Here is a 12,711-nt window from a genome sequence, read left to right on the forward strand (position 1 = left end):
GTCTTAACTACTGAGCCACCAGGGAAGTCCCCCGGACATATTTTTCTTTTTTTCTTTTTTTTTTTTTTCGGACATATTTTTCCTTTTGTTTATCCGTTTATCTAGTGTCTTTCCCACCAGAATGTCAGCAATACCAGGGCAGAGGTTTGCTCACTGCTGTGGGCAAGCTGCCTGACCACTCTGAGCCTGTTTCCTCCCCGAGGAGTAAGTGAACTCATTCAAGTAAAAAGTCAGGCATGAGGCAGGTACTACTACTATACCTTTACTAGCTAAGATTTGTGGATAGGGAAAGGAAAGGAGCTGGGGAGGAGGCAGGGGGCGGCGGGGGGGCAGTGCTCAGGGAGGACAGGAGCTCAGCCAGGGAGAAAGGGGTTCAGAGAGGAGGAGTTGGCGGCCTTTTCAGGAGACCAGGGCTCCAGGGAGAGATAGGGGTGAGGGTCAGGGAAGTGGAACTCAGCCCTGCAGACTGCAGTTCACGGAGGGTGGCAGGCCCTAGGGGATGCGAAGCCCCTCCCATTCTTTTTTCCGGCAGGCTCCAGCCCCTGGCAGAGTCCTGCAGCCCTGCCTTTGCTCAATGATGGAATGACTGGGAGGCGATCAGACAGGCAGCTTCTGTGTCTCTTTAATATCCTCCAGGATCATCCAACTACCCCACCCACCCACTCCCACTCCCACCGCCTTTAACGGGAGGGGGTGCCTGGGGCACCCTCCCCCAGCCCAAGGACTAAGGCACCAGGTAGCTGCAGCAGGCCGGCCCAGACACAGAGCCACACACACAGACGGGAGGACACACTGACCGCGGACACAGACAAGCAAGGCGCGAAGAGGGGCAGGGGCGGGGATCAGGCCGCCGCGGGGCTCCCACAGGCTCTGGGCCCGTCCTGAAGGCCGTGGGAGGCACAGACAATCCCCGAAGGGGACCGGTCGAGAGGCCGAGGGGCGCCACGGCGGGGCAGGATCCTCACTTGCTGCCTTTGCGGGACAGACACCGCGGGAGGCAAGAGAAAGTCTGCTTGACGCGCGCCAGCAGCGGCAGCGGCCGGTGGGCTTCCCGGGGCGAGCGCGGCACCAGGCGCTGCAAGGTCCCCTCCGAGGCCGAGGAGCTGGGCGCGGGGGAAGAGGCCGCGCTCGCAGAGCCCTGCCGGCAGCGCGCGCACAGCGGCAGCAGCGCGCGCACCTCCTCCTCGTCGCGGAAAGGGCTCTCCCCGAAGCGCTCCTCCAGCTGCCGGCGAAGCTGGGGTGGGGTGGAGTCGGGGTCGGTGCCGGGCCGCCGGCTCGGTCCCCTCCCCAATCCTCAGAGCTTCCGCTCTTCTTCGAGCTTCCCACACCTCGATAAGCCCCTCCCCGTCCTGACCATCCTCTTAGCTTCCCTTCTGGGTCTCCATCCCCCTAACTGAGCTGCTCTCCCTCTGAATCCCTCCCCTCTCCCTGAATCCCCTTCCCCTTTGACACTCCATCTTTCAGACCTACTAAAGTGACCCCCCCCGCCCACCTGCACAGTGGGGACCACATTAACCCCCCCCACCCCCCCACCCCACCCAACAACTCTACTCATGCAGGCCCTCTGCCTTGCCTGCCTCTTTCCTAATGCAGCCTTGCAGACAAGTCTTTGGGCATCAGCCTGCCTTCCTGCACTGACTGCTTCTCTCTCTCATCTCTTGTTTGCGGGTGGGGGAGGGCACGGCTCAGTCCCCGACATCTCCATGTGCCATCTGCCCAGTGGGCATAAGAGAAGGAACTGCTTTGGCCTCATCAAGGACCCAGGGGTGGAATAAGGACTGGACATGTCTCCCCAGGGGAGTCAAATGTTCAGATGCCTTCAGGTTCCAGGTAAGCAGAGCAGGCAATGCTGGAACCTAGCCAAATTGAAGGGTCCATAATCAGGCCCACGGGTATTCAGATCCTAAGTTAAAAAGGAAAAGAAAACACCTGGCCGTCCAACCTAGGGGCTAGGTTAGCTCAAGAGCCACGAGTTCAAGACCCCAGAAAAATCTTCTGCCAGGTCTGAAGCACAGGCTAAAGTCTTTCCAATCAGTGCTCAGCTCAAGTAAGAAGAGTTTCCCACGCCTGCCCCCGCCCCTACCTTCCGGGAACTGCCCCAGCCAAACTCTTCAAGCTGCTGCCTAAAGCCTGGGTTGGGGTTGGCGATGGGCCGCGTGGCCTTGATGGCTTCAAGCACGTCCCGCCAGCTCAGTCCTGTCACAGTCATCACATATGCCGTCACGATGGTGGTGCTTCGGGAGATGCCTGCAAAGCTGGGACATCCCACCCCAAGGCTTCAGGTAAGGCCCAATCTCCTCCGTGTCCTCCAGGCACCCCATCCCCACTTCAGCTCTCCCACCCTTGCCTCCTGAGCTCCAACCACAAGGAACCTGCCAGGACCTGTCTTCCCACGTCCAGGCCTTTGTCTATGCTGTTCCCTCTGCCTGGCATTCGCCCACATCAAAGGCCTGAGTGAAACATCACTTCACTCAATCATTTCAGTACATCTGTGATTTTTCAGGTACTGGGGATATAGTGGCAAATAAAACAGACACGGTCTCTGCCACCCTGGGGCTTACAATATGGTTGGTGGAGACAGACACTAACAAGGGAAACAATTTCAGGTGGTGATAACTGCTTTGAAGATGAGTCCACTGGCTAGGAGACTGTATAAGAAGAGGTGTTAATCTAGTGGAAGGGATGCGGAGGATTAGGGAAGGGGTTCGCAAGGAAGTGACATCAAGCTGAATCCTGAAAGACGGGTAAGGATTGTCAAGAATGTTCTGGGCAGTGTACAAAGACCATGTGGGTGGGATCCTGGCGGACTTGAAGAATGGGGAGATGGCCAGCGCAGCTGGAGCAAGGAAAGGAGGAAGAGAGTGGGAGAGACAGGCTGGAGGAGCCGTCCCTATGGCTGGGGCTCAGGCAGAGCTACCCTGAGCCAGGCGTAGTGAGAAGTTATGGAATGAATGAAATCAACAGGGCCAGGGGCCCCTGGGAAAACTCAGGGGTCCCATCTCCCAGCCTGGGACCCCTCACTGCCCTGTACTACTGCCTCAAAGTCTAGAGGGGAGGAGAAGGAGCCGGAACTACTGGAGGATGCTGGGCTACCTGCCTGACCTCACCTATTCCTCCCAATAGCTCGCCAGGTCAACATTCTTTTTCTCCCCATTTTACGGATGAGAAAATTGAGTCTCGGGGAGAAATAGCTATCTGGCCATGGCCATACAGCTGGTAAGAGACAGAGCCTTGATCTGAGTCCTCCATCAGCCTGTCAGACGAACGGTGGACTGTCAGGCATTGTGACAGGCTGGAGAAGATCCATCGCAGGCTCTGCATTCCCCACAGGATGAGGGCATGTTCAGGATGGAGGACTGGAGGAAGGCCACTCACTTCCCCTCCCCTCACTCCCCTCTTAACTCACCAGTGCACAAGGCAGTTTCCCCCATTGAGGCGGCAACAGTGGATGAAGTTGATACATTCTTTGAAGTGCTTTTTGCTAGAGAAGAAAGCAATAAGGTACAGAGCACCGGGGGGAGGGGGACAGGTCTCCTAGGAGTTGTCCCCCTCCCCATTTCTGGGATGGCAAGAGACAAAGAGCCCTGGATCCTCAGGTCAGCCAGCATGTGCAGTGACTAGGGGCCGACACTGTAGTACTGGTGGAGGTGAGTGTGAAGCAATAATGGTGGCGTTTCAGGAGGTGAGAGAGGCCAATGATGGCAAATCCCACCACAGAGGCAGGAGCACCTCTCCAATGGGTCCTGTGGATCCTATTTTCATGGAGGGTTTATCTTGACCTTTCAAGGAAATGGGTGCGAGGAGTCCCACCCCTCTGGGGTCTGCAAACAGAGCACCTGGGGACAATAATGGTTAACAACAGGGTTGGGAGCAGGAGTCCCAAGGGGCAGGAGTGTCTGTCTGGGTCCCTCCCAGGCTGGGGTGTACTACTGCTAATAACATAAACAAAAATCCTGCTTTCTGAGCCCTCAGTACACGCCAGGCCCTGTCCTAGATCCTCAACCTGTGCTGTCTGATCTCTGACAGCCTCCTTGGTGCTGACGGCCCCAGCCCCTCACACACCCATGTTCTCTCTCAGAGAGGGGAAGTGATTTGTCCAAGGTCAAACAGCAAGTAAGTGGCAGAGCCTGGCCTGAACCCAGATGCCTTAACTCCAAGGCCAGGAACAGGCTGAGCCTGACCCTTTCAAATCCACTGGGGTGGCTGAGCCTGAGGGACAGGGTGTTTTCTCCGTTTCATAGCCAAAGAGACTGAGCTCTGGGAGGTTAAGGCTTGGCCAGCGGCATAGGCAAGGGTGTGGCTGAGACAGAGGCCAGGTGGTCTGGGAGAACACCTGTGCTGGGGTCTCCAGGACAGCTTTGTGGCCTGAGTCCTCTCTGTCCTCCCGCAGGCCACCTCCCACCCTCCCTCCTCCCACCACACGAAGCAGCTGTCTGTCCATCTGTCAGCCCGTCCAGAGGAACTTACATGGGTACCTCAGGGGCGTCGGCCACTGAGATGCGAAGGTAGGTTATGTCCTGCAAGTACAAAACACACATGGGCAGCCTGCACCCCAACCCCAGCCTGGGCCTCCCAAGCACCTCGCGACACTAGGCCAGTTCCTGCCCCTCTCTGGGCCACTGTTATCATCTCTGTCCAAAGAGGGTAGACACCTTCTCTGAGGGCCTCCCAGGTCTGACCATCTGTGGCTCCAGAACCTTCTGAGAAGATGGTATCCTAACCCCATAGCTGACTTGGGTACAAAGACTTGCCAAAAAAGATTCAGGGATCTTTTCTTTAATAGCTGGGAAAGGGCCTCAACTTGACTCCCCTCCATAAAATGATTACAAAATTACACAGTAAGAAGGGCAAAGCAGATTTTATTCTCTTGAAAAGAAACAAGAACTATGAAGATTAGTTTTATTTCATGAATTGCGGTTATAAAACTCTGTGCTAATTATTAAAATAATCAAGGAATGAATTATCAGGAATTTCTCCAACAAACTTGCTACCACATCCTTCACTCCACGCCTAACCATCACACAAGATCTTAAAGATAAGTCCTGCCCACATTCCAAGAATCACTTTTCTCAGGGACCTCTCTTAGGCCATTTGATATTCAAATGGTTCTTTTCAAGGGCCTGGCCCACCTCCAGCCAGTGACTAAGTGACCCCCTGGCCAGGTCCTCATCTGTTAGTGGCTTTGTGTGAGATTCCAGCCCTTCTCTATAACTCACTCTCCCCAAGGTCACACGAGCCTGCATCTTTTGCAAGGTTCGCAATTTCGCTTTGCAACACATTTGGCCTTGGATTTGCAGGGCATTATCAAACCCTGACTGGTAAATTCACTGATGGATGGGGAGGGAGAAGAGGACAGGGCTGCCAGAGCAGGGACTCATTTTGCCAGTCGTCATTTCATTAGTAAATATAGTTATGCCTAGACAACCTTCCCCAGGCACTCTAGTGACTGCATACTCCAAATACTCCAAAACAAGCCTGCCCTATAAAGCAGAATCAGACTCCATTGACCTGGAAATTTCCTCTAGTGTCTCTGTGACACTGAGAACCACAGATTATTGGAGGTGGCTCTTAGAGACCATCAAATCTGACACAAGGGGAAACTAAGGCCCAGAGAGGGCGAGGACCCTGCCCAAGGTCACACAGCAAAGCTGTGACAGAAACCTATCTGGATCTCAGATCTCCAGAGTCCCTTCCCACCCACAGTTCTCTCCCTTGGATGGGTGAGCCAGACTCTAACAGATAAAGAGGAAGGGGCTCTGTTTATCAGTTGAGAATATGATTAACTTTGTTATTATGTCAGCTATAATTTGTTGAGCGCCTATTTTGTGGCTCTCAACAACCCAGTGAGGTAGGTACTGTTATAAAATTCCCCTTTTACGGATCAGGCAACTGAGATCTAGAGAAGTGAAGTCTTGTGCCCAAGGTTACAGACAGAATGTGGTGAAGATGTGAACTCAGAGCTCCTGACTCCAGCACATGTGGTCTGGATTTCCTACTTCCCTACTCTAGGTCATAACGCCCTCACCCCGTCTTTTCCAGGATTCGATAATAGCAGATCCAGCCCTCCCAGTGGGGGCCGTGCTGTACCGTGTGCAAAGCGTCTTTACCATCTCACAGTCCCCTGGGGGCAGATAGGGCTGAGGGATCTCAGAGGCCCAGACAGGTGAAATCATAGCCGCAGGTCACGAGCGAGACACAGAGCCCAGAGACATCTATGTGGAGTCATCTATTCAGTTGGACAACGGGAAGCCCCTGTGGGAGACTTTTTAAGGTTTAGTGTGAGGCCTCTGGAGCCAGATGGCCTGTGTTCAAATTCCAACTCCTTAGCTTCCTGGATGTGTGACCTTAGGCAGGTTACTTTACCTCTCTGGTCCTCAGTTGCCAAAGAGGGACTAAATAGGGATGCTAATGTAAAACAGGCCAGTTTTTAACCGAATGAGTTAGCATGGGTCAGGAAGGCCTATGTGCCAGTATAGGATCTGGCACATTGTAGGTGATTGATAAATGGGTGCTGTGGGCGTCTGAAACCCCCCTTCCCCCATGTGCAGCTCTGGGATGGGGGTAAGGCTTACCTGCAGCAGAGGCTGGGGTGACTCGTGGATGGAGATGATGTGTGTGATCTTATTCCGGCCTAGCTGATCCGTGTCTTTGGCATCTGAAAGAAACATGGATGCTTGAGCCAATCTGGCAGGTGTGACCTATATATTCCAATGGCCAAGTGAGGCGGGCGCTCACTGCCCCACTCTCCTCCTCAGCCCGGCCCTCCCCACCTTGGCCCACCCTCTGCCAGCTCCCTGCTCCTTCACCACCTCTTGCTCCCAGCATGACAGGTCCTGTCACACCCCTAAGCTTCAGCCTCTCCACTGGGGCACCCACAGGTAACAAACAGTCCAGCACCTCCTCAGCCTTGCCCTTGCTGTTCTTTCCATTGCAAACACCCTTCTGTGGCATATCCTTCACCAGGCAATTCTGCTTCTAGGAATCTTGACTACAGAAGGGTTAACTCACACAGAAAGCTGTGTGTAGAAGATGATGTTCTCTGCACTGCTGCTTATGACTGTCAACACATCAGAAACAGTTAAAAATGGGAACTGGGCTTCCCTGGTGGCGCAGTGGTTAAGAATCTGCCTGCCAATGCAGGGGACACGGGTTCAAGCCCTGATCCGGGAAGATCCCACATGCCATGGAGCAACTAAGCCCATGCGCTCTAGAGCCTGCGAGCCACAATTACTGAGCTCGCGTGCTACAACTACTGAAGCCCGCGTGCCTAGAGCCCGTGCTCCACGACAACAGAAGCCACGGCCATGAGAAGCCTGTGCACCGCAATGAAGAGTGGCTCCCGCTCGCTGCAACTAGAGAAAAGCCTGCGTGCAGCAACGAAGACCCAATGCAGCCAAAAAAAAAAAAAAAAAAAAGGGAAAAACTCACAAGGGGACTGGATAAATAATGGTATATTCATACTTGAATACTGTGCAGCCACTAACAAGATCTCTGTGTGCTGATGTGCAAGGAAGCCCACAATATATTATTAAATGGGAAACACAGGTTACAGAACAGCATGCAGAATAGGCCTCCATTTTTGTTTTAAATATTATATCTATATGTACAAAGATACATGAAAACAAACCAGGGATATACCTCCCACAGCTATCAGTAGCCATCTCTAGGGGATGGATTTCCAGTGCATGCAGACCTTTTATAATCGAAGTAAATAACACTTGATCTCCAACATGCCCACTTCCTCATTCACCACATTTACTGAGTGTTTACCATGTGCAGCCTTGGCTGGGCATGGCATTGTGGGGTCAAGTTCATGGCTCCTGCCCTCATGGGCCTACACACTTAAAGGGGATTCAGATGGTACTTACCAAATATTCAGAAGTTGGTGTGGTGTGAGCTGCTGAGGGAGCTCCCGGGGAGGAAGGGACCAGGGTTTAGGAAAGTGGGGCCCCTAAGCCCAGAGTGGGACAGGAGTGGACGGGGAAAGCTCTGCCCCAGTGCAGATGCCCCTCCCTCCCTAAAGCTTTCTCTGACCCCACAGATGGAAGTGACTTTTCCTGCCTTGGGTCTCCCAAGCTCCGGACCAGCCTGTCTCTTAGCCCAGGCCGGGGACAGGCAGAGTGCTGTGGCCTTGGGACAGAGAGGGCAGTGCTCACCAGTGAAGTTTCTGACGTAGAGTCCAGTCCCTAGAGACCTCTCCTCTGAGGAGGAGGTTGTGCCAGGAAGCCTTCCCAGCTTCCCAGCTAGAAGCAACACCTCCAAACAGACCTCAACCCAGAACCTCAGGGATGGCAAAACCTTAGAGGTGGGGGTGGGCCTTGTGCTGTGGGAGAGGCTGAGGCTCAGAGCAGGTGCAGCCTTGCCCAGTGTCCAGTGTTCTGGGCCCTCTGTACTGGGGACAATCCTCCACCCACGTCCCCCTTAGTCTTCATGAGTTCTTTCCCCCTCCCAGCCTGGCATCGCTTCCCTGCCCCCGGCCCCATTCCTGAGCGTGTCCGGGGTGCGTGGGCCGGAGCATGAATGGTGGACACAGGCCTGGGACAGAGTGGGCGGTGCTCACCAATGAAGTTTCCGAGGTAGAGTCCAGGAAGTACCTACAGGAGAGACAGGCCGGGGTCAGCCGGGTAGGGGTGCATGCAGCCCCTCTCAGTCCCATGAAGGGTGGCGTCTGGCCCTCAGGACCCGGAGCAATCACCCCCGTCTTGTGGGCCTGGACGCTCTATGAGTGAGGTCTGGGGAAGGCAGCAGGGGGGCATCAAGGGAGGCCACCCTGGGTAGGGGGAGAGGAAAGAGGAGGGAGGGGCACAAAGACCTAGGAAAAGAGGGTAGGAGGAGCACAGGGGGAGGGGGGCAAAGGGAGAGGTGGACTTGTTAAGGTGGATGGTGGGGAATTCTGAGAAGGAGGAGGTGGGAAGGCGGGGACAGATGGGGGTCGTGCAGAGGCCTTGGGGTGGGGGATGGGGAAGGATAGAGAAGCAGTGTTAGAGAGAGTCCAGGGAGACAGAGACACATGGAGACAGAGAAAGGCACTCAGGAAGAGTTAGAGTCTGGGGGTGACAGAGAGCCACAGAAAGACACAGCAAGAAACACAGAGTCACAGAAACAGAGACAGAGACACAGAGAGGCAGAGGCAGAGAGAGATACCGCCCCAGAGAGACAGACAGAGACGTACGATCTCAGAGTCCCAGGGAGACAGAGAAATAGACACACAGACCGCCAGAGCCAGAAGGTCAGAGGCGGGCGCCCGGCCGGCGCTGGGGGCGGCCAGGTGCGGGCTACGCCATCCCGGCCCCTACCTTGGTCATGCCATTCCCCATGATCCCAGGGGCGGGGATCCGGGCGCACCCCCAGCTCGCCACCCGCTGAGCGCAAGGGTCACAGCCTCCCTGACGGCCCGGGCCTGGCGCCTGCAGCCTGGCGGGGATCGGGGGGCCTGGCGTCCGCAGCCTGGCGGGGATCGGGGGGCCTGGCGTCCGCAGCTCGGCCCAGCCCTGCCCAGCTGCCGCCGCCGCCGCTGCCGCCGCCGCCGCCCGCCGACCCCCGGCCAGGGAGGGAAATGCTGGAGCCGCCGCTGCCGCCGCCGCCGCCGCCGCCACCGCCGCTGCAGGCTCCTCCTACCCCCTTGGTCATGTGTGCCGCACCCCCACCCGTGGGTCGCGGCGGGGGGCTGGACAAAGCCCCAGTGTGCCGGGCCCGGGGCCCGCGGGACAACGGCAGCTTGTTGGAGCCGCGAGGGGCCTCCACCTCCGGAGGTGGGGGCGGGGCGCTCCCCCCACCCTGGCACCGTCAGGCGCGGGCGGGGCGGGGGAGGAGAGAGCCCCCAGCCGCGGGCTCAGAGACTCGGATCCCAGTTCCAGCTCTGCCCGGCCCTCCCTGCCGGCCCTGGGGCTAAACGCCTAGCTGCTTCGGCCTCGGTTTTCTAGCAGAAACGTGATGGGGGCTGGACTTTGATCTTCAGATCTGTTTGAGACGCGAAAAGTGGGTAATTCCTTCCCTTTGTACATCTCCCTGCCCCGTCCCCCATGCAGGCATCTTACCAGCCAACCATCCTCCTCCCCCACTCTTGCAGCCAGTCTGTCCTCCCGTCCTCCACTCCATCCATTCACTGCTCCGTCTGTCTGTTCATTCATCCAGCCATCCTCCCATCTCTTCCTCCCATATACTTTGGCCTCTGAGGATAGTGCCATCTGGGTCAGCTCTGCTGGGACCAGGCATAACTCTGCTTAGGGGCCCCAATAAATCAGAGGTGCATGTGAGGAGAGGGAAATGAGTGAGGGTTACAGTCACCTGGGTCCCTTGGAGTAAAGGAGACTACGACAGGATGTAGTTAGAGGCAAGAGTCTCAGAAGGTGAGTCTGGAGACCAAGGTTCCAGGCCCTGTTCATTCACCTCTGACCTGCTCAGTGACCCTGGGCAAATCCCCTTGGGCTCCCAGCTACCCAAACTGTATGCCTCAGTGTGCTGCTGCTAGGACCAAAGCTGGAGAATGTGAAATAACTGAGAGCACACACCTCCCGTGGGACTGAAATAGAAGCAGCTGAACCAGCTTTACTCCTCTAGCTGTCACCTGCCCCCCTCCATCTGCAGTGGTAAGTGACTGTGGGAGGAATGTGGGTACAGAGAAGGACAGCGTCGGAGGAACCTGTTTGAAATGCAGGGACTGCAGGAAAATAAAACTGCTTCTTTGGTATTTCTTTCTTCCTCAAATTCAGTGTACATGGGGCTGCCTGTCTCAGCTCTGTGTCCAAGATTCTCATATAAACCAAATTATTCAACAAATACTTACTGAGTACCCACTATATGGTAGGCATTAGGGGCGTCCCTAACAGATAAGGTGGCAGTGGTTCCTACCTTTGTTGGCTAATGGTCTAGACCAGCATTGCCCAATAGGAATACAATGTGAGCCACATGGGTAATCATAAATTCTCTAGTAGCCACATTAAAAAAGTAGAAAGAAGCAGGTTGTTACTAATGGTTTTATTTGACCCAGTATAGCCAAAATATTATCATTTCAAATGTGTAGTCAATATTTAAACATTATTAATGACATATTTTACATTCTTTTAATTGTATTAAGTCTTTAAAATCCACTGTGTATTTTATACTTAGAGCACATCTCAATTCAGTTTAGCCACATGTCAAATGCTTAATCGCCATAGGTGGCTGGTAGCTCCATACTGGACATCAGGGCTAGGAGGGAAGGCAAACAAAATAAACAAATAGACAAAGCATTTACAAACAGTCACAGTTTTCTATGGAGGAAACAAACTGGGGGACAGGAAGAACTTCTGTAAATAGGTGACATTTGGATAAGACCTGACATGTAAGAAGGACACAGCTGTTTAAAGAGTGGAGAGATTTCCAGCAGAAGGAACAGCACAAGCAAAGGCCCTGTGGTGGGAAAGCTTGGTCTTTGGGAAGAGCCAGTAGGACCGGAGGGGAGGAGGCCAAGGGGAGGTGGTAAGATTGAGGCTAAAGAGGAGAAGAAGCCAAGCATGAAGGACCACGTATGGCCATGATTGGGGGTTTCGAGTTTCCTTCTCAGTATGATGGAAAGCCAGTAGGAAAATTTAAACAGAGTGGCCATGTCATCTGATTTACATGGATCACATTGGCCCCTAACTGGAGTATAGATTAGAGAGGCAAAGAAGGGAGGCTTTGAGGAGAGATGGTGAGAGATGGCAAGAGATGAGGTGCCCTGGGACAAAGAGGCAGTGGAGAGGCTGGAAAGAAGGGGAGAGATGCAGCATATATTAATATTTTGGCAGCATAACCAACTTGTAGATAGATTATATGTGGGGAAAAGGAAGGAATTCTAGGATGACTCCCAGTTTTCCTGCCTTGTAAATCGCTATCTGTGCCTCAAAAGTAAAAGCAGGGTTATTAATCCATTCAACAAATAATTATTGGGCCCCAGGTTATACATGAAATATTGCACCAAAGATGTACTGTCTGACTTGAGTTTTCCAGAAGGCCCCAACCTACGGATGGCATAAAGAAATGCCGAAAAGGCGGCCTGAAGACCAGTTCCTCATCATGACCCTGGCCTTAGCAGCTCTGTGAACCTGGGCAGGTGACCGAATGCCCCGGGTCTGTTTCCTCATCCATCTGGGGGCAATTTCCACATAGCCCTTTGTACCGCTACTTGATTGTTGGGGGAATAATCAAAGCACAGGTAGGAAAGAACTCTATCAGGTTAAAAACCCTGGAAAAAATGTAGTTATTAGATTTAACACATTTAATATCTATATACTGTTCAGCCTTTGAAAGTGTTAGTTGTTACAAAGCCCAATTTGCCTTAAATGAGTCACAGGAAGTGACAGTTTTTTAAAACCAGTAATATGAAGATGCTAAAATGCAGTTCTCACCTTGTGTTTCTTTGCTTAAAACCATTCAGTGGTTCACCATGGTAGGCAAATTAATGGTCTACCCGAAGATGTCCATTCTCTGATTCCTGGAAATTGGGAACGTGTTATTTTGCATGGCAAGAGGAAATTAAGGCCGCAGATGGAATTGAAGTGCTAGTCAGCTGACCGTGAGTTGGGGAGATTATCCTGGATTTTTTGGGAAGGTCCAGTGTAATCACAAGAATCCTTATAAGTGAAAGAGGAAGGCAGGAGTATAAGAGTCAGAGGGGATGTGATGACAGCAGCAGAGGTCACAGTGCTATGATTCCTGGCTTCGAAGATGGAAGGGGGCCATGAGCTAAGG

General features: G+C 53.8%; 2 protein-coding genes across 5 annotated transcripts in view; one reads left to right on the forward strand and one right to left on the reverse strand.

The window, feature by feature from the left end:
• Window positions 1-249: 249 nt before the first annotated feature.
• DUSP15 (dual specificity phosphatase 15) lies at window positions 250-9,822 on the reverse strand. 3 transcript variants are annotated; one of them, XM_059038813.2, is made up of 7 exons: window positions 9,297-9,690; window positions 8,561-8,594; window positions 6,573-6,655; window positions 4,468-4,517; window positions 3,407-3,481; window positions 2,084-2,255; window positions 250-1,234 (listed from the first exon to the last, which is right to left on the reverse strand). In XM_059038813.2, the coding sequence occupies exons 1-7, from the start codon at window positions 9,315-9,317 to the stop codon at window positions 962-964; spliced, it is 708 nt and encodes a 235-aa protein (XP_058894796.1). In that variant the 5' UTR covers window positions 9,318-9,690; the 3' UTR covers window positions 250-961. The 3 variants fall into 3 exon arrangements, with proteins under 3 accessions (XP_058894796.1, XP_066870329.1, XP_066870330.1); XM_067014228.1 differs by lacking the exon at window positions 3,407-3,481 and having other exon boundaries at window positions 9,297-9,822; XM_067014229.1 differs by lacking the exons at window positions 3,407-3,481; window positions 4,468-4,517; window positions 8,561-8,594; window positions 9,297-9,690 and having other exon boundaries at window positions 6,573-6,643.
• Window positions 9,657-12,711, forward strand: part of TTLL9 (tubulin tyrosine ligase like 9) — a 66,084-nt gene continuing 63,029 nt past the window's right edge. Inside the window, exon 1 of one of the 2 annotated variants that reach the window (XM_059038277.2) lies at window positions 9,657-9,978. The gene's annotated coding sequence lies outside the window, so the exon portion shown is untranslated. Of the gene's footprint in view, window positions 9,979-12,510; window positions 12,536-12,711 lie in introns of those variants that run through there. The other variant, XM_067014227.1, reaches the window with a different exon arrangement.

The sequence above is a fragment of the Kogia breviceps genome, chromosome 14 (assembly GCF_026419965.1).
Source record: "Kogia breviceps isolate mKogBre1 chromosome 14, mKogBre1 haplotype 1, whole genome shotgun sequence".
In the NCBI taxonomy this organism is placed as follows: domain Eukaryota; kingdom Metazoa; phylum Chordata; class Mammalia; order Artiodactyla; family Physeteridae; genus Kogia; species Kogia breviceps.